Below are 27,278 nucleotides of genomic sequence, written 5' to 3' on the forward strand. Positions count from 1 at the left end.
CAAAGAAATCATGAAACATGAAATAATTTAACAAATAGGATTATGATAAGAAAATTAAGAAGGCAATTCACTGCACTAAAACTGTTTTGCTGAGAATTAAGAATTTTTATTTATGAATTAAAGAAATAAAATCGAAACGAATGAAAAGAGTCTAAAAATCTATCTTAATGTTTTTTATAAGCTAAATATATGTATTGACTATATTACCACTGAATTTTAATTATGCAATGATTTTATCAGTATTAATTAAGAATGATATTTTTAAATCTACTGCTTATTACTGTAATGTATACAAACGAATCCAATGAAGTTGAATTTTATATCTATCTAATAATTAAGATGGATAAAATTCTTCGTAGATTGATAAACTTTAAAACGATTTTAATTCTTGAAATTCCTTATTAGAAATCTACCAATTTGTAAATAATCCAATAGATTGGTTATTATAGAGTCTTTCGTGGACCAGAAGACAAAATACATCTAAAAGCGAAATCTTCTTTAAAGTTGGGTAAAAAGATGAGTCTGGTAAAGATCGGACGCAAGGTCTGGAACAGCTGGTGGAAGATTGGGATGTAATCTTATTCCAGGTTGAGGATGAGGTGGTATCACATGGGGTGGAGGATGGACAACTTGACCAGTGATCGCAGGTTGCGGCTGTAACTCTTTCAGAAGGGCTTTGAGTTCCTTTTGGACACCTATCACCACTTCTTTTCTTATCATATCTATATCGTGGTTCGACAACGTCAAAGTTGGTACTGAGTATACTCTGTCTCTATCGTGGTCCTCAGTGATGTCATCAGCACTACGAACCGCCATTCGATGGTCTATAGGGGGCGGTGATGAGGAGGATGGGGTGACAGGTCCCAACATTTGACTGCCACTGAGAGACCGAATTATATCTCGTTTTATGCTATCAATTTGCCCAGTATTTCTGGCAGTCTCTCTTTTTCGGTCTTCCCGTAATTCGTACCTGAAAATAATTCAACCGATTTTTTTTTATAAAATAAGGGCAATGTATCAAATAAGATAGAACCAATCAACAAATTTGTCAATATGAATAAGTACACTATATAGTTTACAGTATTTGATTAAAAATGAGGTAATGTATAACCCCGTCATTTTGTAAAATTTTATTGAAAAAAAAAAAAGAATTAAAAAGGTTTTTTTTGCCTTCTGTTATTGGCGTGGAAATTCATTTCTTGTATTAAAGGTAGCATGATTAAGTTGCAAACTTTCAGAAAACAATGAAAGAATGAAAGCTTATTTAAATATTCAAGAGTTTTATAGCATATTTCTTAATTAAATTTATGTTACTTCAAGCAAATTGCTTTGATTTCTACTGGTACATTTAGTTTGATTCCTTTATTTAAACATTTGAGGAAGTCAAAAGTAATAAAAGTGCATTACTGTCTTGGTATTTATAATTTCCTTGATATTTCGCGAGATTCTGTGGAAACATACAAGTACTTTGATACAGTCCGTCAACAAAGCACATGGGCACTTTTTATACTTGAAATTGTTACTTGAAATACTTGAAATGTTAAGAGGCAATACTTTTAACTTGAAAGTATTACCTCTTTAAAAGTTTATGAACTGTATTCGTATAAATGCCTATCTTCATATTTATATTTGCTTCATTTTTAATTTTCCAGTCACAACTCTCAATTTTCATTCTTTTAAATGATTCTGAATACTGAAAAATCTTCAAATGTAAAATTTTACACAAATCAATTCAACATTTCTGGAGATATATAACAAATAAGATTTAGGGGTTGTTTCAATGTATGTAAAAGTAAATAGTTCGTTTTATTAGTACTTCATTTCATTCTTGTTTTCATTTCAATCGTTAATACGGTAATTTTGCTCTAATTTTTTTAAAAAATTTATCGTTAGGAGCGATAAAATATGAGTAAATAAGAATTCTAAGTACATACATGCTTTTATTTGCTTATTTATTTATAGCAAATAAATAAATTATAGTTAAGTGGCATTCTCGAGACATATCATCTAAAATAATTTTAAATGCTAGGTAAGTTTAATAATTAATATTAAAAATGACAAGCATCAATAAAAACACTTTTTGGAGCAGTTGAAATATAAGACAGATGCTTATTTCTTGAAAGTTACCTTTAAAACTGATTCATAATAACATGATGCTGTTGTTCTACAAGCTTACGTTCCACCAAACAATACTTTAAGCTATTTTTATAATATTTTTAAAACTAAATGGAAGAGTATAAAAGAAAATTATATATTAAATTATCAGAAAGAGTATTAAAGAAAAACTCTTAATTTATAGAAATATTCTTACGTTTTTGTTTAATTTTTTTAATAAATATTTTGTAAAAGTCTACAAAGTCAAATGACATTGCCTTATTCATACACAAAGAGTTGTTTTGGTGTTTTATTCAATTTTTTAAAATTCGTTCATGCATTTAACACTGTATAAATTCGTACTTTGTATAGAATTCTGCTTCTGTGGTTTTTTTTCATTAGCCAAAGATCGAAAAAAAATATTTCTACAGCTGTTATCAACTAGTAAATAAAACTTCGCTTAGAATGTAAACTGTGACGAATCTGTTAAATATATAGATCTTTCCTCTAAATTTTACATTTATTTAAAAAAGAAAAGATATATCTTAATATAAAGCTGCATTAATAGTTCTGATTTGTTTTTTTTTTCAATTATAGTAATTTTTTATGAAGAAAAGAAAATTTTTTGTCAAGTTGAGATGCGCTCTCCCCCTCCCCCCCTGCAAAAAAATCGAAAATCATTCTTTTCTGAAACCTATAGATTATAGTTACATATATTAAAAATTATTAAGCAAAATAAGATAAAATTTGGAACAGTGATGCTTTTTATTCTTCGATTGATATCAAAATTTTTGTGAGTTTCTGTTTAGTAATTTTTAACTTACAAATTTGGAAATTAATTAAAAATATACAATATACTTTTTTAAAAGGTAATACTTTGTCTTTTGCAAAAAAAAAAAAAAAAGAAAAAAAAAATATTTTAATGGGAAATAAGTATTATTTTCAAAGATGTCAAAGGGACTGTGCTTCAAAAAATTAAAAAAAAAATTTTAAAGTATTAAAAATAGTATTTTACATGAAATTTGTATAACTAATAAAATTGGCTTTAGTTTCATAAGAAAGTAATATAAAACTTTTCATCAGTAAAATCTGCATGAACAGTTCATGCAGATTTTACTGATGAAAAGTTTTATATTACTTTCTTATGAAACTAAAGCCGATTTTTATGAGTTATACAATATTCATGTAAAATACTATTTTAAATACTTTTTAAATTTTTTAAAATTTTTTGAAGCATGTTTTCTTTAACAAAGCACAAAATTGCATAGTGTTTATAATTGAATATCTCAATTTTGTAGATCTGTTAAAAGAAAAAAAAAGTATATCCTTATTTTTCATCTGAAATCAAAAATAATTGTTGGAAGTTTAAATTCAATACAATTATAAGTGTTCAATCTGTCCCCCCCCATCCCCTACAGAAATGCGCAGGATATCGAAGCAATACGATAATTCATCCCACAATATTTTCTGTATGCCTGGTGTGAAGCATTGAAAAGATGCAAAATGCGTGCGTGTAGGGCAATGCTTGATTTTTTCCCCTGGGCGACATGAAACAGCAGGTTTTTTGTTTCATCGCTACCAAATGACGTTTACGAACATAAGACATGCATATCTACAGCTTTCAAAGCATCATATCAGAGATGCTGAGAAAGTATGGGATCAGTTATCTTATTATTTTGATGATATCACATTTGAATTATCGGAGGACTTTACAATGAACACTGATAACTATGTTGAATTTAAGATTTCATTTGTTATTTGTAATTTTTATATAACAAAAAGATTGTACTTTATTTTGCTTTCGCTTTATAAACGTGTAAAGTTGGGGTATTCATTTATAAACACCCTGTATTTTAATCAATCAGAAATTGACTAACCGAAGACTTGAAATGTCTTGTTTTATCTCAAGCAAATCATCTTCGTTTACTCCATCTTGACGAAGCTGCTTCTTTGCTTGATGAATATATCTGCTAACCAACCGTTTCATAACTTCCTGAAAGGACAATAAATATTTTTTAAAACATAATAATAAAGGAAAAACCGTTAAATTGCAGGTGGAAATGAATGGTGCAGAATTTGAACTTTAAAATGTGTTTTTTGATTTTGTTGAAAATATTTATGCCACATTTCATTAATATATTTGATGAATAATAAAAATAAAAATATTAAATTTGCAACATTGAGGAGGTTCAAATGTGCCAATAAAAATACATTTTGCACTTAATTGCAGATGTTAATTTCTTATGACTGATACTGAATTAAAAATAAACTAAAAAAATGTAATACTTAATAGTGACTTGGCAAATGTTTTATAGCAGATAAATGACTGAATTTGTATGTCTAGCTTATTTACAGTAACATCAACAAAATAAATCACACAAACACACACAAAACGGCTGCATTTAAAATCTATAACTGCAGTCAGCATATATTCGCTATTATAAAAAATATCTAATGACAGTGATTTTTTTTACAGTTTGTATCGCAAAAGGCAGATGTTTGGCATTACCACTTCAGCTGTTACTACGGACATACTACTGACGATAAGTCTCCATGAAAATGAAAGTCAAAACAATTTCCATCTTAGACGTGTTGTTCATGAAGAAAAAATAATATGTTCTTCTTTTATTTGAAATGATACTTAAAAAATATCGTTGAGATTGCCGCCATCATATTTATGTCCAAGAATAATTGCAACATATATAAGCTGAGTTAATGTCGTTGAAAAGTAAAAAAGAAGCATATTTAAATGTATTATATAAAATAAAAACTTGCATTATTAAAAATTTAAAAATATAATTTGCCAAAAAAAAAAAAAAAAAAAAAAAAAAAAAAAACGAAAATAAATTGTTGAAGTTCAAAAAATATTATACTTTGTGCTTTGGATTACTGAAAAATGGTGGTTTAAAAGCAAGCTTAAAAAATTGTGTTTACTTGTAATAAAAAAAGACACGCTTTCACGCTTTTGTATTGAATGAAAAGAATTTATTTAATTATAAAAATTCCTCTAGCCAAGCTGAAAGTAATGGTAAATTCCTTTACATCTAAGTTACTATCTGGCTACATAAACTGTTGGTGTTAGAAACAGTCAAAATTAGGGTTTTAAAATCATTTTTCAGCCCCTAACTTCTAAGATATTGCAGTTATCGAAAAACGTTAAATACAAAAGTTGTTTGTATTAATAAGACGCTAATTTGGCTAATTCGATTTATTTTTCTATCTTTAATATTAAGAAAGTTATAGCGAAATGAAAATTTCATCCTCCTTACCATTTCTGACCTCTTTTGTGCTAGATTTACGAGCTCTTCCGAGATTTTTATATTTTAGCAATATATTCTAAGCCAGTTAAAACAGGTAACCAGTAACAGGATAGCCAGTTACTCTAGTTATACTGTTCACAAGATAATATGGACAAAGCGTTATAGCATATATATATATGTAATGATATTTTAATACTAATTTCAATGTAATTAATTTCCAAGATTTTATCTTAATTTAGCCCATCGTAACTTCATTCTGAAATATTCTCTTATTTCGTGATCCAATTCCATTTTCGGTTTAATTAATTCCTTTGTAAAAATAATGCGTCTTCAGTACTATGTATCAAATGAAAGTGATACTTTCGTTGCCCTTGTCAAAGGTCACCATAGTATTCCATCGGCGCGTGGCCCGAAATCCTATGTTAAATAAGACTAGTGATCATTTGCTTCGTGCCTTCTTCTTTCTTACTTCTACTTTTATGTCGCGCTGTGTCTGCTTGTAAATAAATTGCTTTCCCGAGATGGATATTAAAGAGAATTAAAAATACAACGTCTCGTCTATGCCTACAAACCTGCACTCTGCTCCAACCAAAATAATGTTTCATATATATATATATATATATATATTGAACGGAGGGTGATTTTAGGTCTAGGGACCATGATCGGTGAAGATCTGAAGAAATCTGAATCTGAAGAAGAATCTCGAAATCTTGTCATGAGAGCCAATGCAATAGGTAGTCTTCCTAAAGGAATCTACCTAAAAAGACTTAAAATGTAAATGTAATCCTTATTTAAATATTTTTTGTGAATCGGAATGAGCAGCAGAAAGTATAATAAACTATGCAAAGTTTATATGTGAATAAGGGTGAATGCAAAGTTTACATCAGAATAGAAAATTTATATGAAAAGCGCACTGAAAATTTAAAATACAAGATGAGAATTTTGCGCATTTTAAGAAATATGTAGCATTAATATTTTTTAAGTAAAACAAAAAAGAAATTTATTTCCTCATGTCGAAAATCTGAGCTCCTCAAAAGCAGACATTTTAAATAAAATATTTTGAATAGTATAAATAAGACCAATAAAACAAACCTATTTATTGGCTATAATTTTAAAAAATTATGCGATTGTGAAACATGTTTCAGTCAGACGAAAAAATATATTACTCGGTACTTCAAGTGTTTCAGTTAATCATAGTGCAGAAAATGAAAACAATTTGAACAAAAGAAATAGAGATATAACGACGAACTACTAATTCACTAAAGCTAATCTACTCACATAGCACACTACGAGCTACTACTTCTACTCACACGACTCTACTTTAAATTAAATAAATGTTTTACCTGGTAATTTACTTTGTTTTTCAATTTATTTATTTCGAGAGGAGGACTTATACATGAGTTTGGATCGATCTAAAACATCAACCAAAAGATTAAAAGAAATCTATATTTAATGTTACTGAAATGCAAAAAATATATCTTCCAACAATCAGACTTGGCAATATTAAGAAAGAATAACATTTAGGCATACTTTACCTTTTCTTGAATAACGTCGCCAATGTAACTTACAGATTTGTCTTCCGGCTATAAAGAAATAACATTTATTGCAAAATTTTGAAGCACATTTATACAACTGAAACAGAAACATCATATCATCAAATTTCTGTAAAAATGTAAGTTTTTCTTTGGATATTGGGATCACAGGGTCAAAATACGAAATGGTAAATATTTATCGATTCAAATTTATGATAATTTATTTTTATTTTTATAAAGACCTGTATAAAATTTCTTTGCAAAAGATTAAAGCCTGAAATCTTTTTTCTGCGGAATTCTTCATGTAGCGTATTTATTCTGTCACAATGCTTTGCTTATAATTGATACTTTACAGTATTCCATCTATTTTAAAATGTATACGATAACTTGTAACAATTGTCATTACTATAAATGATTGTCAAAAAAATCTGCCACCCTATTATAAATCCTGATATGAGCAACTAAAATATTTTGTATTTCATTTTTATTATACTTACTTTTATTACAGCTCCTTCAAGGGACTTAACTCCACAAAGACGAGAGCTTTGCCTTATGAACTTGAGGAAAAGGTTTTTACAACCTCGACAGAAATAGTAGATGGATTTTGGCGAAATGATGAGGTTAAAAGGGGGTGGAAGAGTAGAACCTTCATCGAAATAACTCATCCACAGCTTGGATCGCGCGAATTTCCATTCTCTGTCGGCATGGTCCTACATTTAAAGTGCAGGTATTAAGAAAGAAACGAATTAGAAGTACTTCCACAAAAATAAGTTAGAGGTTATAAACACAAACGAAACAAAAGCGAGTTTATGAACTTAAATCCCTTTAACAAAGTAAGTTGGTATTCACAAAATTTATTAGATATGGAATAATTATTACGATTAAAAGAATAAAAGATCTTAAAATTTCGGCTTTTAAATTCGAAAATTCAGAAATATCTAGAGCTGATGAGTGATGTTGAAATGTTGAAAGATTAGTTATTTGAGCTATCCTGTGAGACATTATACATTTAAAACAATATTTGATATCAATGGTTTATGTTTTAACTAAATCTGTATATTACATTTTGAAGAAAAAATGATACTTTTATTCTGAAAGTATAATCCAGAGATTTTATAGAGAATACGATCTCTATTAGCACAAAATGACAAACAAAAATGTTACAATATTGTCAAAATATCGAAGAACATCGTGAAAATATCGGAAAATATCTTGTGCTAATAGAGATAGGACATTCTTGATTTTGAATCCCATTTTGAAAGATGTTGTGTACATGATTATCTAATAAGATAATAGTGGAGTGACTTGCCTATCTGTACAGATGCTTTTGAGCTCACATATTTCTTATTATATATTATCTCACATAAATTTCTAGTCTGTCCTTATAGTCTTAAAAAACAAGCAAACAGAGAAGGAAGCGAGTTTCGACGTAAGATGGGAGTTTGTAATTGCAATGTTTGAAACGCCATTAGTATCAGTGGATGAAATATATATCTGGCTATATTGCTAATGAACTCACAATTAAAAATCCTGACTTTGAGTGAGAGAGGATTCGTAAAATTAATATCTCGTATCAGGATCAAGAGCATAAGAGAGGTGAAATATTTTTTATTTAATTAAAATTCTTTTAGACAGTAAAGCTTCAGAGCATTATAATTTTTCTAATGCTTTCGAGATCTGATTTCTTCATCTTCCCCTTCATTATCTTCCTTGATGTAAATTTTGAGGAAAAGTTTGTTTTTGAAGTTCTTTAACACATATTCAAATTACGTCATGGCGAGTTTTCTATGCTATTGAGAGTAATCGATGATCTCCTACATTAGATTTCTTTGAAGAAGAGTTTATGATCTAGAATTTTTTGACAAGCAAAATATTCAAATTTATATCTCCTAATCATGCATTCTTAAAAAACCGAAGAAACTCATTCTGTACTGTGTAATTGTCATAAATCGTTTCTTCAATAATTGTCCAATTACTTCTTTAATTCTGAAATCAGAATTAAAAGTTTGATGGCTTACGACATTCTCTTTTCATGTCTTCATCAAAAATGTTTTTTTTTTAAAATTAATTCTGCATCTCCTCAAAGTTTCTTTTATACGGAAGAAAACTTGGTGAATTTTTTTGAAGAAAACGATTGAAGTTTAAAAATGTTTTGATAGTTATAATTGCATTTAAAAATGGAAATTATAATTAAATCAGTATTGTTGTCATATCAATTCGTAGTATTACTATGACAAATTAATTTTTTAAAAATGTTTTTAATTCCTTATTTTAATTCCTACTATTTTTTAAAAATGTTCCTTTTTCAACAACTTATTTTATAACTTATGAATCTTTCAACTTATATATTTTTTCTAATGTGATTACAATGTTATTATATAATAAACTGCGAAATATTAATTGATTGATTCTAAATTTATTAAACAATTTTTATTATTATGCTCACAAGCATGATTCATCGAAAAATAATCAGTCTTGATGAGTATTTGGATGACTTTAACTTGTTTGGAAGTCAGGAAAAAATGAATGGCAAAATGATTAACATCAAACCTCCACATGATGCGTACTCCATGAGCTGATATCTTTCCATATCTCTTTAAGACTAGGAATTGCCCATTAAGTGCCTACATAGTTAGGTATGAACATCTGAATTATAGCAGCACTCTCGATTTGGATGGTGCCAAATTTAAGCTGTTGGCACCTTTTCACTTGAACTACTTGAACAATTAGGATGGTACTAGCATTAATACCTCTATATCTTGAAAGGAACGAGACATCATAGCGATGAGCATGTTGATCATGACAGTCATTGCCATTATCATATAGGCTCCAAGCAAAGCATGTCCAACCCATTTTGTAAAAGCCTGGTCTCTTCGACTACTGATTTCCTTTATTGGAATCACACCAAATAGAGACCATAGGAGAGACGTGTAGCTGGAGTCGATTCTGTAATAATAAATGGTAAAGCAGCACTTTGAATAGAATTAATTAATTATTTTAATTTATGAAAGTATTTAACCTTGATTTTAGTCGCGACAAAAGAATAAACATTAACCGTTTTCCTTTCCTTTACATTAAAATTTTTTTTCTAAGTAAATATAATGAATGTATAGATATTTTTTTAACTAAGCCAGTTAACTGTACATTAAGATAGCTGCAGAGGTTTGAGGGTTATTAACTATTCATTGATAGAAAGTTCAGAGGCACAAAAGGAATTTTATAGTAAAATATTGATTGGTTAGAAGTCAAGATAAACGTTAATATTGCTTTTAATTCAAATTGCACGATTTTAATATTTGTTATTTTAAAATAAAATAATAAATATTAACTTTTGAATTTTTCATGAAATTTTTTTTTATATGCATTCCTTTACGAAAGTGATATAAAATTCTTCAAAAACTGCAGTGCTTATGTTGTCTTATCAGACAACTGATTGTATTTTATTGACTGCAGAAAGGAAAGTTTTAAAATTTTTCTTTAATAGCTATGATTGGGAAAAACATAATTATTTGTACCAATTATTAAACAACACTTAATTAACTGTATATTTTTATATGAAACAGAAATCTGACGTTTATTTGTTACAATGAAATCATAAAATTCATAAGCTTTGAAAGTTATTTTAGTACATATGACGTCTCTTTTACTCGTTGGAGCTAGAATTACATTTTTAAGCTTATTTCAGTTTATTAAATTAATGCACCTCGAAGTCAAGTTAATAAATAATAAGATTATCCAAAATTCAGAAACATAAGTTCATTGCTTAGTTTGTGTGATAATAGTTTAACAAGGAATATTATTATATATAACTTGGATCTTATTTATGAAAAGAAAAACCGAATGATGGATCAAAATTAAATCTTTTGGATTACCTAATCTTTGACTGATTATTTTTGTTTTATATACATTTTTTTGATATTACTACGACTATGGTGTGGCATGGATCTTTTATATTTTGCGGCATTAAAATGGAAATGTTTAAAAAAAGAACTATTATATATTTATTGAAGAACAAATAGAACGAATAAATTAGGAAATTTATTATTTCATCGCAAATATTTTTTATGTACTATTTTTGTTTGCCAACATATAACCTGTGATAAATCATTTCAGTATAAGTGCTTCGGTTTTGCTATTTCAGCCAATACCCAGTTTACATACATTACATGGATAAAAGCTAAGCGAAATAAAAATGAATAAAACACTACACTTCGACGGCATTTCCAGAAAAACAACTTTTCCTCACTTTTCAATCAATGCACATTTTTTTTTTTTTTTTTTTTTTTGAGAAGACAGAAGATCAGCTTGTTTTCTTTTTCGAAGCGCTATAAAAAAGTGGCTTTGAATGCATTTAGAGTATCGCTTCTTCTCCGAGCGAACACTTTTTTTTAATGGATTATACACTTCGACTGTTTCCAGAAACGATTACAAACTTCTGTATTTTTTTTCTCTTTTTTGTGTTTCTCTTCCATTTGAAGTGAAATTAAAAAAAAAAAAAAAGCTGCGAACAAATACTGTTTTTCTTTCATATGTTAGAAAATTCTGTTGAATACTGCTTTAAGAAGAAGAAAGAAAGAAAGAAAGAAAGAAAAAAGATTACAGAAATTTGAATCAATATTTGCTGAAAACTTTTAGAAAGACGAGAAAGAAAAGTAAATAAAAAAAACACACACACTAAACAGAGTAAGTGCATCCATAGTTCATGCTTACAAATTTATAAAACAACAATTCAGATTTTAATGGTGTGGGATTTAACTGTAAAAATGCGACAAATAAATGACATATTTAATATAGAAATTGATATAATGATGTGGATTTAATAAGTATTTATGAAGTACTCTGATATTAATAAAATGAAATAATAATCTTTTTTAAAGTTTTGGTAAATATATGTTTTGTATTGTTTATGGTAATGATGTGTTTTATTTTAACTTTGGTAAAATTACGTACTTCTTTGATAGAGCTATTTTTTGCTTTAATGATATTTTTTCTTTAATTGGGAACCAAAGTAAAATCTATTAAAAGGAACCAATATTCTGTCATTTCTAAAAAAATGTTTCTTAAATTTTCAAAAACTTCTTTCCCGTGAAAATAATTCTGAGATTTTGAGTTCTGTGTAACTGAAATGGTGAAGATTATATCTTTGTTTGCGTCTGAAACAGGGGATGTACACCGGGTTATTCCTTTCCCAACACTCGTGATTTCCCAGTAAAAGATTTTTTTTGCAAGGTTGCTGTTTTTGAATTCTGTGTGGTCATCCCTAAAATTGCAGCTGCATGAGGACCTTTGATCCCTCCTTTCTGAGAAAAAACTTCTTCTCTCTCGGCTTTCTGTTTATATCGATGAGAAACAAGTAAGAGTGAAATTCCTTAACAGGGCTACAATTGTCTACCCAAAGCAATTAAAAATTAAAATACCCTAATCAGAATGAAAGAAATTGGCTTGAAAACAAAAGAAAGAACCAAATGAGAGAGGATAAAACAGCAAACTCGGAGAAGAAAGGCCCTAAAGACAGCATTTCGAGAGAGCTGAAGGCGAAGGCTTTGGAGCGTGACATATGGAAACAAAAGTTCTTGACCTTTACTATTTGAGCACGTGCCCACCACCTAACTGATTCGTCTTGCTGTGTGAATGGTCAGGGCACATGATATGTAGACCCAGTGGCAAGTCATGCGGACAGACGAAGGGAGAGCCCTCCTCCCCCTTTTACGAGAATGCTGGAATCATTTGGTGCAAACCAGAACGGTCAAATTCTGGATTGACCTCTCCCCAAGGCATGTCCATTGATTAGGGACTTGCTTTTCCATCGACACAACACACTGATGTGGCTGAACAGGCCGTTGACCCCCAGGCCATCACGTGTTATTCTTGATGATATATCTAGCAAATGACTACAGGAGAGGCTAAAACGGAAATTGCTGACCATGCACTGGAGAAAACGAGAAATCGCATAGCTGGTGTAAAAGCAGCACTTCGGGGGAAGTTGATTGATGATATGTGTCTGCCCCCATGATATATGAAATAACTACCGGCTTGCATGGCATTACTGTGACTCTCCTGTCTTTCATATACCTGAGAGGTTTTCCAGGAACCGACCTGATCCTTGATGCCACGCATATATTGATAATTTCCACATGATAATGTTACTCATATCTTGCCCGCATTGCTCGAGCTGTGAGGATTTAAGCTGATTGCAAATGCGACTAGAAATTTCCATGAATTCTTAGATCTCTTGTCTTTCCAGCTGAACCTAATCAAATAAATAAATAAAAATAAAGAAACTTGACTCATATATGCTCTAAATCCATTACTTTAGGGTTTTTAAAGAATTCTGATCGGGAAGTTAACACATTTTACTGCTTTATTTTTGCGCACTAAAGTCACATTTTTAGTAATCTATGAAGAAAATATTTTAACTTAATTTAAAAAAAAATGTATCTGTATAAATTTAACTTATTATTTTTTAAACAGTAACTGTTTTAAGTATGAAGTAAATTATATATATTTTTTATGTACGATATGCTTTAGTATTTGGTTAGTTATTTAAAATTTGGATAAATGTTACTATGTAATAATATTATAATATTTTGATTCAGAAGAATTTACTTCGTTATGGTAAGTTTAAATATTTTGAAAGAATATACATATTATGCTCTGTTTGCTGAAATATGCTAGTTAAATATTTTTTTTATCTGTACTGTAAATTATCCTTTAAATTGTAAATAAACAGTCTTAACAATGAGTTTGTTAGTATATCAGTTTGTACCTACTATAATAATCTTACAGTGTTATTTTGTTATTTCCAGGATTTATCCAGGGATGCGGTCTTGGTTATTATAAAATATTACAGGGAGTTAAACGGAGTAAATGCTTTAGATACACAACGCAATGATTTTTCCTATTATGGTATATTGAATGCTCGATTTGTGTAAGCGCTAATTAGATTTTAATTAATAATATATTATTGAGTTTTGGTAAAATTACTAGTTAATCAATTAAGTAATCAATACATAGCACGAGAGAAAATTTTGTACTGTCTTTTTTGTGTAAAGACACAGAAAATACAAAGCCGTCATTAAAAAATCTTCAAAACAGTTAGAAATTCCTGTTTACCTTTTTTTCATATTTTCTCTCTTCATTTGAATTTTTGTATTCAATTTTCATGACTCTAATTATAAAATTTAGGTTAATTCTAGTCTTAGGATGAAATAAAATAAAAAATGAACTACAAAGAATTTGCAGCATTCGCTTTCAAAAAGCATCCTTACAATTCAAATGTTGAGGTAATAAGTTATTTGATCAAAACATTCTATATATATATTGGTGTGACTTTCAGATGACATCATCAATGTGTCCAAGAAAATATGACACTCTATCTTTAACAGTGAAGTAAGTAGAATAATCAATTCGCAAAGAAGTTTGAGATCATGATTCCTTCCGCATGAGTTATTATATTATTCTTTGCGACTTCAATATGGATTTGCATTATGACTATTTGGTCATTTCTTAAAAAATTCATGTTTGAATAGATATGCTGTAAAAAATAAAAGATCACTTGTATATTACCATGGTCTTCATTTACCATGCAAAGTAATAAACATGCCAGAAAATAGGGTAAAGTAATTTCAGTTCTATCGAAATTTTCTGTGAAATAAATTTCAGTTATTTCCCATAGGAAACGTTTGATTACATAAAAATCACGGTTAGTGATGACATTAAATAAATAATCAGATCATCGAAGCAAGAAGTTGCCATTGTGATATAAAATAATTATGAATAAAGCTAGAGCACAAATAGAAATCATTGCAATTTTATTAGAATCATGAGATGACTCTTTGTATATCAATTCCATCATCAATTCATTAGGATTGTATTCAAAAGAAAAATACCTTGATCGAAGGGTACCTTAGGGTACCTTAACTAATTCTTCTGAATTAAATAATGATATAGGAAATTTCTTTGATTCAGTAGAATCAGAGAAATAAAAAGTACTGGATTCATGTTCTTCAGAAATGCTATCCACCGTATGAGAATCTCAAATTTAGTGCTAAATTTTCCGAGACTCTATCAAACAAAGCTTTAATAGAAGCATACATTTTTCATTAAGATTTGGAAATTTTTGGAATGCTTGTCTGTGTGTTATGCATCATTTCTGTTAAGTGAAAGAATCCTAAATCTTAATAAATGTTAATTGCAAGATATTGGTCAATATTATAATTGCTGATTTAAATAGAGCCAAAACCATAACGAGGGATATTTGTTCTTACAAGTCAATCTTTTAATCGGATTTACACTGATAAAATTTTTTAAGAATTTGCTTGTGAAATACATTTGTTGAGAATATTTTTCATACAATTTTGATACAGTTTTTGTCTCTTTAACGCTTTATTTAAAACTATTTGAAAAAACTTCAGGTGTTATTATGCATTTTAAGTCAGAAAAGTACTCAGAAAAATGAACAATCAGAAAACATAGTAGCCAGGCACTTATATACTTAAAATCTATTTATATGAATACAGGTTCAGAGTGTATTTATCCGTCGCTATTTTTTTCAAACACCACCTTTTATTTTTATATCTAATTAATCCTAAAATATATGCTGAATTAAATTTAAGAGAATTTCCTGATAGAAAAATGTTTGATTTCTGCGATTTTATTTTTAAATTTATTTAAATATTAAATATGAGTAAAATATTTCATATTGATTTATATTGTGTATATTGATTTTTTGAAGACAGTGTATTTTTTTTTTGCAATAAAGTCATTAAACATTATTATATTTCAATAATAGTGGAGAAAAATTTAGTGGAAGCTTAGAGAAGAATAGTTTTAGCCACTTATAGTCAACAATATTTCTCCTGCATAATTAGAACTTTGGTAATAGTTTCTTTCACCAGAATTTTAAGAGAGTAACCTTCTGACTTTAATTTCAAACTGTCAGTCACATGTCTTTTCATGTCATGAAATTTGACAACGAAAAAAAGACCATTTAGAAAGTTTTAACTATTAGGAAAAGACATCATTTGTCTCGTCGATATTTGCTAGTTTCAGACAAACCATAACTTTAATGAAATTCAACAGGAGGATGGTAGAATAATTCTTTTTTTCCAATTAAGAAATAAGTAAATTGCTTATATAAAAGTACTGTAACACAAATTGATAGTTTAATTTTTAAAGGCTTTCGAATAATAAGTGCAATAAGTGAGAGAAATAAATTTATTACAAAATTAAAATAAAATTCATAAGAAAAAATTAACAACAATAATTCAAAAATATTAAATTTATTAAAATACTCTGAAAAAATATATTTCAAGATAATTTAATATTTTATATCGATTTAAGTAGCAAAACAAATTGGATCCATGCCAGAAATTTGAAATGGATGTTATATTATTACATAAAATAAATTAGAAAAGTAATAGCATTAGGAATCCTAGCTTTAAAAATAATTAGTTTTTTACGAATTTTGCATAAATTTTCATTTTTACTATTACCCAAATATTACTATTACTATTTACTCAACTGTTCAAATGCCATCATCTATTGGGTGAGTTATCATTTATGGAAATGCTATTTAAAAAAAAAAATTGGTCTATTTATTGATGTTAGAATAAGAAAAAAAATTTCATACTTAAATAACATATACTATACAGAAAATAATCATCCCATTTCGTTCACCAGCAAGCAACACCTATGTAACGATGCTACATCAACCAGCCAAGCAACAGAACATTCCAAGCAAACATAAAATACACAAAGTACAGAAAGTGATTGGTTTGAAAATAATTGAAAAACAATTATGAAACATATTTCGAGATTATGAATTAAAATTTGAATTTTACTCAGAATGAAATCTTATATTTTGTTACAAAATTAAATATTTTCGAACAAATAAATGATATTTATATTGAATTTGACTCACCATGAAATCTTATATTTTGTTCCAAAATCAAATATTTTCGAACAAATCAATGCTATTCATATAATATAATTGTTATACTCATTTATCTTGCACACTTTCTGTACTTTATCTAGGAAACAACACAACAAACACAACACAAGTGCTAACATTCATCTCACAATACTAAAACTCTGAACGAAAACAACCAGACTATAATTCTTTTGTGCATGCATGTACCAACACCATCTTGCAATAACAGTAGGCAACATCGTCAAACACTGTAGCACACAAATCAAGGAAGGAATACAAGGCATAAAGAAGAAGCGACAAAGATACAGATTTGTTCTGATTTCAAAAGTCTAAAAGCAAATACACATTGATAATATTTAAAATTTCACTCACAGGCTCATTTGCCATCCTACCATGGGGCTAAAATAGACAAATATAGTGTCTTTGACAAAAGTCATTTTTTTCGAATTAAGATATAAAAAGTTAAAAAAGATAGTTAAACAAATTGTTGAATTTTTAAAAGGATATTTTATATTATCGTAGTTAAAATATCTTATTATACAATAAATTTTTATTGAAAAGATTCTCATTATATTGTTAATTCTCTAATAAATGCTCTATTAATATCTTTTCTCATTATATTTGGTGTAAAAAATGGATTCAACAAAAAGAAACAGTCGTAAGTCTGGACAGAAATCAAACGTGCCTTTCCTTCTAAAGAAGATTACAGAAAAAATCATTGCATACAAGAGATAAGCTACTTTACTCTATATGTTAAAATAGTTCAGAGCATGACTTGCTTAGCAATTTCATTCCCGATCTTTTTTTTTTGGGCTGGAAAAGAAAACCCACCTTTCTTTCTATTTTTGCAAAAGAATTTTTTTTCCTTAATAAAGGTCAAAATAAAGCAAACGAATAAAATATTAATTACTCTTCATAAATTTTGGTTTAAAATATTTCTAAAAGTTTGAAGAAATGCTCTATATCACGATAACTCTTTTAAATTAATTTTGCTTAGTAATCGTGGGAAATGGTACATATGTGTGGGATGTGAATACATTCATGATTCCGTTGGGCAAAAAATTCCAAAAAAATCTGAGGCAAAAAAAAAAAAAAGTCTGTTGTGCAGAACATTTGCCCCCCGATAAATGTTTAATTCTAGTCGAAAATTTGTACTGAACTTTGAAATTTATATTTGTAGACTTTTTCTTACTATTCTTCTCAGGTTTGAATTCTGCTCCAAACTTAGAGTTTTGACAAAATGGGACCTCATCAAGTCTTCGAAATGTTGTCTTCTAATATATATTCATCGACTGCCAATAAGGGATAATACAGATATCCAAGAAATAATTATTTTTAATCTCCTTTTAATTTATTTAATATCTTCCCATCCTTAGCTTCTATATTGTTTCATTTTTCGATGGAAGATAATAACTACAATAGTGTCACTGAACTATAAGTAATAAATAACTAAAGCTGAACAGCAGACAACTTCAGGAGAAGCAAAACCGCATAAAGTATAAACAAATGAGTTTCCTTGCAGTCGATGAATTAATTCGTCAACAATCGGAAATTACAATAGTGATTTCCTAAACTTGGACATTATCAATTTTGTCAAGAAATACATCAGAATTTGTAGGCAACTAATTAGCTGTCTGAGTATTCAGTTAAAATAAAAGCCAGCGAATTTATGTCATTTAGAAACTACTTTTTGCTAATTAAAACCAAATATCTTCATTGTCTCAAAATAATAGCCTCTATATCATATTTAATTTTTGTTTATGCAATGGTCCAAATTCATATTAAAATTTCTTTAAATCATTTTTTCATGTAGAAACACCAAGTTATAAATAAATGTTAAACTTTTCAAATTTAGTTATTTCTGAATGATATGAAATATTATTATTTCAAAGAAAAATAGTTGATGATCTATAAATAATTTAAATTTAGATCTCCTAAGTGTAAAAAACGTCTCAGACTATTCAAGGTATTTTCAGATGAAATCAATTGATACCAATATTTTCTCTCTTTTATAATAAATTTAAACATTTTTTGATGTGTGTTTTCATTACTTAAGTAAAGAATTTAATTTTTAGAACCGACTCCTCTTATTTACAAAGCAAAATTATATCATTTCAGATGTAAATAAATTTTATTTCTGCTTCCAGATAATAAATATAATCATTAACGGCTAATATTCTGTTGAAGGTATTTAGATACTTAAACCAGAAATTGTTTTTCTTAGTATTATTAATTTTAGTGATTGAAGAAACATTGTTGGGACGAAAATGAACACCGTATTACTGAACAGTTTATATCCTAAAAAAATGAAAGAAACTTTAGTTATAATCATGACTAAAACACTTCTTTACGTAAAAATCAAATTCTTTTAATTGTAGTATTTTAGAGGTTTAAGAATAGAAATCCGATTTAAACCATCACTAACAAATTCTTTAAATATTCTATTTAATGAACAAGTATAAAAATCAATTTTCAGAGCGTGGCGATTTATTAGAAGGGATCAAGATCTTACTGTAGACTATGCAGTTAGAATTAAGTAATGCATGTATAAACATTTTTATTATAATTTTTGAAAATAAAAATAAAAATAAGAATATCAGATTTTAGTTTCACTTATTTTATAGAATTTCTTCATACTTATTTTAGCTTACAAGAACAACATATGATGGAAAATGATCGAATTAACCGATGTAAGTGCGATGGTCGCGACAACTGAGTAAAGAAAAGTATTAAAGTAATTATAGTAACGAAATATAATTTTTTTTTAAACTTTTCGAAATTTTAAGACAATTCTTAAATTCCACCTCCTTTTTTATATCTCAAGTTCAGCTGAATTCAATTATTTATAATTTATACTTGGAGAAGATGTACAGACTTTCCTAAAAGAAGGAAAGCAAATGATTAATATCGGAAAATTTGAAGATGACATGAAAATAGAAGGGAACATATCCCCTTATGCAAACATTATTTAGATGTATTGAAAGAAGGCACTAAGTCAAATGAGATATTTTTCTTGCTCTTAATATTTATATGTTGCAAGTAATAAGACGTGCAAGGCAATTTTCTGAGGCATTCAACCACGATTATTTGAGAAATGTTGTTTTACAAAATTCTTCTGTAAATCCCCTAAGAATGGGTACAATATCTGTAATCGTTTGTTCCAGATATATGACAATTTCTTTCTATTATATCCATTTTTTACACCATTTTATTGCAAAAAAACCTAAGAAAAATTGTTCAAAAATTCATACTGAATGTTATTTTACAGCAGTTGCAATTTGATTACATATAATAAGATTCAAAAACTACAATTTCATTTCTGCATTCATATAATTTGATATAAATTTTAAATAATTAAATTATAAATGTTCTCATAGAATCAGAAAGGAAATGAATCAAAAGATATCATTTTTATACTTTGTAATAGCAAAATACCAAGAAAAATTAAAAAAATCTCTTTTAATGGTATGTACACTTTAATAAAAAAAGAGAGCGAATATTTTTTGTTGTAAATAACTTCTTAACATATACATTATTGTTTTAAGAAAACTTGTTTCTAGATTCTCTTCCGATTAATTTAAGTGACTCTGAAGCTTATAATTGAATTCGATTTTTATGAACTGTTTTATGCTTGTGCTTATGGTCTACAGTTTCTTTAACATCAGTATAGAAACAATAAATTTTTTTGTAATGGTAGTTTAGAGCGAAAGTTTAACCTGTAACTGCTAGAGTAAAACAATTAAATTGTGCTGTGCGGTATTTTAGACAGCGCTCTAACTTCGAAACAAACTGAAACTATAGTTTAAACAAACCAGTCAAAAAATTGACTAATTGGAGTTGAACGATCAATTTATTTGATATTTCATTAATTAAACCATTTTTCTACCTTAAGCTCTTCTAAATTAAGTAATGTTTTATTGAAAAACTTCGATAAACTGATAATGTAATGTAAATTTTATAGCTTTTGTAGATGTCAAAGTTGCGGTTAATAGTTAAAAAATTTAATTTTGTTAAGTCAGTGGTAATCGTAATTTTTTAATATGATAAAAAAAACATTACTATGGAAGGACGTATTTAACTGCACTGATTAAATTACCTAGAAACTTCCTAGAAATTTCATAAAAGTTTATTACAACTTTTCTGGATAAGAATTCAGAATGCTTTTATCTTGATTTAATTTAACTTCCGATGAAGTATCACCTATATTACATAGAAATTTAACAAAAGTTTGTTATAACAGTTTTAGGAAGCTATTGTTCAATATGTCATGTACATTAACCCGTTTATTAATGATCACTTCTGAGTGAAGTAGATCAGATGCTCAGTGACAGGAAAGCAAAGGAATGCACTTGTGAGCAAAAATGAATTGCAGTGCGGTTTTGACGACAAATTGAGGCAAAGCATATATTTTTATGGGTGAATGAGGGTATCTAATCTATTTCACAAACATTTATCTACATTGAAATGCAAACATGTAACAAAACAACATTTTCTTTTGAAATATATTTTAAATTATTTAACATTAAACGGATTATAATGTTAATTTCCCCAAGTAATTGTTACAAACATTACGCGTTTAATAAATAAAAAAATTATCATGAAAATTTTTTTGTCTTTTGCAGTTTTTTTTTTTTTTTGCACTAGATTGTTTTAAGCTTTGAAGTTAGATACTTGTGATGCAGATATGTCACAAATGACATATTATAGCTGAAAAATTGTTACTAGTAAATGGATTTCAGTTAACTAGCCTAATCATTTCTGAGTATTGAACACAAAAGAGTTCCCATTTAAAATTATTGTTGCATTTCAGAAATTTTTATTTTTTTAATATGAAGTTTTTTAATTAGCATACTAAAAATAAACTTTTCCGTATATTAATAATATAGATAGCCATAGTAATTTAGGTGAATTATTTTTAAAATTTTCGAGATAACTCAAAGATACTCCGAAAGACTGCAACAATTAATGTATATTTTTATTTAAACCTTCAAATGATACAAGATTTTAAATATAATTAATAAAGAGGCATTGAGGAAGCAAATATTTATGCTTTCAGCATAAATGGAATCTTTCTCGCAATTTTTCCTTTACAAAGAATCGAAACAAAAAATAATAATACTAATGACTCTTGGGGAAATTGTTGAGATTAGAAATTCAATTAATAACTAGAATTTTAATGAATGTAGATTTATAAATTTTAATTATGAAAATAATGAGCTGCCTTTGTTTTATTTTTGCATAAATTAATTAGAAATCAGAAGATAAAAGATGTTAGGTACAATGGATACATTTTTTTAAAATAAATTCTTTTTTAATTCATGTTGAATATTGAGATCGGTTGCACTCAATCATTGGTAATTTTTAGGATTAGCGGTATGTTATTATCTTAATTTTAAAGTATATGCCTATTAGAATTATACCATTAAAAACTGTTCTGAGGAGCTTCCTAGCAAAGAAAAAGTATTTTGTAATTTTTAGAAAGCTTTTGATAAGATACAAAAATAGATTGAACATCTATCATGTTTCCTCATTCATTTCTAATTATGTCGTTTCATGTATAACTATAATGAACAGTTTTTTAAATCAAAATTGTTTATTTTACATATGAGCAGAGCATCATATGAGTAATCCGTTTTTTGTTTATTTGAAGTAATGGAATGTGCTCCAGAGCCATTGAAATACGATTTACTAATTTATATTGCTGTAAAATCTTTTTTTTTTTAAATTGAGTCAATCCATTTAACTTATTTTTAATGAACGTTTTCACTATTGTAGCAATTGATTTTCCTCTAAATATACCAAAAATCTAATTATTGCACATTAATTTTGTCAAAAAGCGTACTTACGTCATGAATGGTTCACTGTTCTGATAACAGCTCCCTGACAGCGAAGTGGCGTTCTCTCCTTTGATTTGACAGCCCTCCTCCAGGTAGTCTGCATACCAGTAGAGTTGATTCAAACCACAGGCAAATGATGTCAGAATCAGGAAGAAAATAAAAAGGAATTTGGCTATATCTACTATCATGCAACCCAGTGAGATTTGTAATGGTCCCAGGTGAGGATTCGTTTGGAATAGGTAAATGATTCGGGCAAAGCTAAATACATTTGCCACTGCAAATACTCCTTCAGCTATTAAGGTGGGATCGTTGTCTGGCCAATGGTGTCTCTCCATGACTCTGCTGCCGTATAGATCACTGTGGATTTGGAAAAAGGCAACAGCTTTCAGCGAGAAAGTTGCAAGATAAAATGATAACATGATAAAGTCTAACCAGTTCCACCATTGCCGAACATACGCTTTGAGACCTTCTTCCCATAGTTGTTTGCATTCTGCCCAAACCATTCCTAAGAATGAAATAAGAACAATAGAACGAAAAGTGAGTTAAACACTGAAGTTAATTAATCATCAATTCATAATTTTTTATAATGGTGTATTATATAGAACTAAAATGAAAAAGGGATTTTATGTGATTGTATAGGTCTTAAAATATTTAATACATTTTTATTAATTGGAAACATTTGGTTTTTAAAGGACTTATACAATCTTGAAATATGTGATATTTGAAGAATGTGTTTGCTGAAATATGTGATATTTCAAGAATGTCTTTGTTGAAATATGTGATATTTCAAGAATGTGTTGGCTGAAATATGTGATATTTCAAAAATGTGTTTGCTGAAATATGTGATATTTCAAAAATGTGTTTGTTGAAATAAGTGATATTTCAAAAATGTGTTTGTTGAAATATGTAATAATACAAAAATATTTTTTGATTCTACCCATAATCAATCATCACTCATCATTGTCATTTAACTAAGTAATATTTTAAAATTGTCATGTTTTCAGGGGATTAACAATACTATAAGAGCTGTCTTTATCCTTCAACAGAAGAATAGTGAGTTTGAAACTTGAATCCATATAAAGTCCGTCCGTTATTAGGATTATCGTTTAACCTCGTGATGCCTGAAATTTGTCCAGGTTGATGTTGAGTAGATATGACGAATGTTATTTTACTAGGTCAGATGTTTTACTATCCGTAGCTCAGAGTGGTACCAATTTATATGGAAGAAGTGAATATGCCTGTGTACCACAGAACTACACTTGTCTCATTCAGTGCTGTAAGACCAGTTCCTTTCAACTCGTGCAAGAAATTTATTGAATTCCAAAACTGGGACTATGATCTTGACTAGCGTTAAGGCACAATGGCATTCCTTTCGTTGTAGATAAGTGCACAACAAGTACATTTTAATAGGTTGATTATCCAGTTGGCTGTTTAATTACGAGTAAATTAGACATTGGAACGCATCAATTATTCCTTTCGTCCTTGAAATTATTCGCTTCCAAAGTTAAGTGGTATTATTAAGGGACATATTAAAAACGTTCTCAACATCCAAATATATACTATGTCTCTGACCAACGTGTACATATATTTGCATATTTAAATTTAAATCTTCGCTGTAAAGTTCAGCTTAATCAGAGAGGGATATTAAATTCCTAGAGATACGTTTTAGCGATTAATTAGTCTGTTATTTGATTATGGCGTCCACAAATTAAACAATTAATTAATTAATTACAGGTAGCTTTGGGAATTAAAATAGAGGATAAAATTTTATTAACTGCATCGAATTAAACTCGCTTTCAAGTTTAAATGTATTAGCATAACAAATGTATTGATATACAAAGACAAAAAATTTAATGAAACGGTATTGAGTAAGTTGTGAAAACTACTAAAACTATGAATTAACGCCATTTTATAAAATACTAGCATTTCAGGAAACGATAATAATTATCAGTCAACAATGACTTATTTAAGAATATTCTCATCATTGATGACTATTGTTCAAAAAGTGTTTCAAAGTTGTATAATTACTCTTGCAGCTTTCAAGCCTATAAATTTTGTTTCTCAAGTTTTAATTCTCAAATTTATTTTGAAGTTTTGGGAACACCACTTCCGCTGGTTTTTGTATCAAGCTTTGATATTGAGCAAGATCGGTATTGAGCTACAAGACAGATTAGATGGAAGACATTAGCCTTCTTCCAATCGATTTACAAGCCAGTTTTTTCCTAATCTGATTAAAATAGTCATTGTGGGTCAAGTGTTTATGAATTTCTTCAGGCTGACTTCTCATTTAGAAACTACGTTAATGGTATTGAAGTCAGTCAAAACTCAACAGTAGTGAAATAAGCAGATCACCAGTTGAAATTAATTTCAATTTTATATGTTTCCACAACTCACCTATATGAATAATTTACCATATTTATACATGCACAGCAGATGCCAATTATGGGAAATATTACCATTTTCTATTACTTATGAATTTCGACATTATGCGTGTCTATTAAGGGGGGCTTATGATGACAGTGTAGTAAAAGCTTATAAGCCAGTTAACAGCTACGCTACCCGAGCAATTGCTTTTGTATCGTGGTCATGTTACTGGGCTGCGAACCGCAAGGATCCAGGTTCTATTCTCGCTCATAACAATCTTCCACAACAGAATTATCCGTGGCGTCCCGATCATTCACTTTTTCCGAATTCTCAATTGACAGGGTTCTTTCGATTATATTTATCAGACTATTTCTTTTTAATTATCCTTTGGTTACTTGAAAGGAAAATACGCGGTTTATTCTGAAGAAATTATAAAATGTTGCTTACCTGTGACCCAGAAAAAAATGAGCCACTCAACTAATGAAGGAGGTGGACCTCGAATGTTCTGCCTCGACCGTTCACTTCCTTCGGTTCGTGTAGAAGCTAAGACCAGTAGAAGAAGAAAACACCCGAAAGACGCACTGCAGAAGAATAAAGAATCTTTGCAGCTCATGAATGCAAGTGAATGAAAGTGACATCAGAGGATTGAAGACAATAATTTGTAAAGCAACACGGTTGGGATAATGTTAAGAGGATAACATTGTAAGATCTGAGATAGGCGAGTCTCTTCTTCCTTATTATTTATTCAATACAGATGCAAATCAATATTTATTTAGTCACTGGCGCGAAAGAATTAGTTGCGCAATCTTTAGTTTAATAAAGTTTATTTTACCTGCGTATTATGAGTACTCGATAAACTGCCTTTTTAGATTAATAATCTTTTTTTACTATTTTGGTTAATTACGAAACGTTTCGGAAACAACTCATCCTTACAGGGATGGCTCTTCACCAAACAGATGCATCGTGCATGAATTGCGACTCATCAATACAGAATTTCACACTAATTTCAAGTTTAATTTTTATATCAAAATTTGCTTTTGCATATAGATCTGTTTGCAGTGGCATCTTATACATTGAAATGAAGAGTGTTTAAAATATAAACTGTTAAATAACTCTTTTTTGATACTTCTATTGCTTTCACTGGCCAGCAATCAAGAATAAAGTAATTCAAAAGGGTTCTGACAGATATAACATAGTTAATTAACTATGTCAATTGAGTTGGTAAATCAATTTCTGTATCTCAACAAACCTGTTCTTTAAGCCATTTCTATCGACACCAGTTTTGTAAAGATGCAACAATAAATAACAAAGTTACAGAGCTGTTCTCTCTCTCTCTCTCTCTCTCTATATATATATATATATATATATATATATTGACGATTGTACAACAAATATTCAAGAATATATATAATATGCGGTACATATTAATATACGAGAATATACAGGCGATGAAGTCACATGAATGTCTTACAAAGTGTTACCACCAACTAGGCCTAGAAGACATTAAGGAGTTCTTTCTCTCTATTACTCCAATTACAGACACAGCAGAAGTAGGAGACACGATGAACAACATTGCAGAAATGATAGACATTTATTTACAGTATGGGGCATTAAATGGAGACAATCAGCAATGGTGCGTTTGCCTTGTATCGTGAAAGATTTCTTAACATACTTTTGTCCTATCATGTATTGAAAGCGTTGTGAACCTGAGTTTTTTGTAATCAACCTTTATAACAAAATCTTATTAACAATCAGGTTAAAAATATAAATATCAAGTAACCTTCAGCACAAACGTGTAACCATTTCAAAATGGAGCTGTTGTATGTTTGGAAATCCTCTCTGATATAGATATATCGTTACTCCCAATTTCTTAGATGTTCCGTGCACTAAATACATTTATAGCATCTCAGCATTGCTGTATAACTCCATTCTAATTTCGTTATAGATTTTGGAAGAAACAGTGATATTTTGTCATAAAAATTCTAAAAGTTTACATATAAAAATGAGTACCAATATTGGGAATGCTGGAAGTCAAAAGAATATAATTTGGAAATTTAATTTCCATTTATTTTACCTCGGCAGGATATAATTTGTATATGGGGAGTAGCAACATTCGTGTCTGTTTACATTACGACACATGAACAAAGTGAGTGAAATTTTCCATTTGGTGATTTTATCAAGAGATTGTTTTAGGAATTTCTTTGACAAGTGTCGATTTAGGAAAGAGAATTATAGATATCTTTAAAAAATGTTTTGGGCG

The 27,278-nt window shown here is 28.7% G+C and overlaps 1 protein-coding gene across 4 annotated transcripts in view; it reads right to left on the bottom strand.

Moving 5' to 3' along the window:
- Window positions 1–242: 242 nt before the first annotated feature.
- Window positions 243–27,278, bottom strand: part of LOC129961056 (transient-receptor-potential-like protein) — a 263,627-nt gene continuing 236,591 nt past the window's right edge. Inside the window, exons 7-15 of one of the 4 annotated variants that reach the window (XM_056074861.1) lie at window positions 25,466–25,599; window positions 22,664–23,159; window positions 17,190–17,216; window positions 9,637–9,832; window positions 7,384–7,596; window positions 6,890–6,937; window positions 6,698–6,766; window positions 3,972–4,087; window positions 243–970 (exon numbers count right to left, since the gene is read on the bottom strand). In XM_056074861.1, coding sequence (XP_055930836.1) covers window positions 499–970; window positions 3,972–4,087; window positions 6,698–6,766; window positions 6,890–6,937; window positions 7,384–7,596; window positions 9,637–9,832; window positions 17,190–17,216; window positions 22,664–23,159; window positions 25,466–25,599 — 1,771 coding nt within the window. In that variant the 3' untranslated portion in view covers window positions 243–498. The remainder of the gene's footprint in view (window positions 971–3,971; window positions 4,088–6,697; window positions 6,767–6,889; window positions 6,938–7,383; window positions 7,597–9,636; window positions 9,833–17,189; window positions 17,217–22,663; window positions 23,160–25,465; window positions 25,600–27,278) is intronic. The other 3 variants (XM_056074862.1, XM_056074864.1, XM_056074865.1) reach the window with 3 other exon arrangements.

This window comes from Argiope bruennichi, chromosome X2, assembly GCF_947563725.1.
Source record: "Argiope bruennichi chromosome X2, qqArgBrue1.1, whole genome shotgun sequence".
NCBI classification, from domain to species: Eukaryota; Metazoa; Arthropoda; class Arachnida; order Araneae; family Araneidae; genus Argiope; species Argiope bruennichi.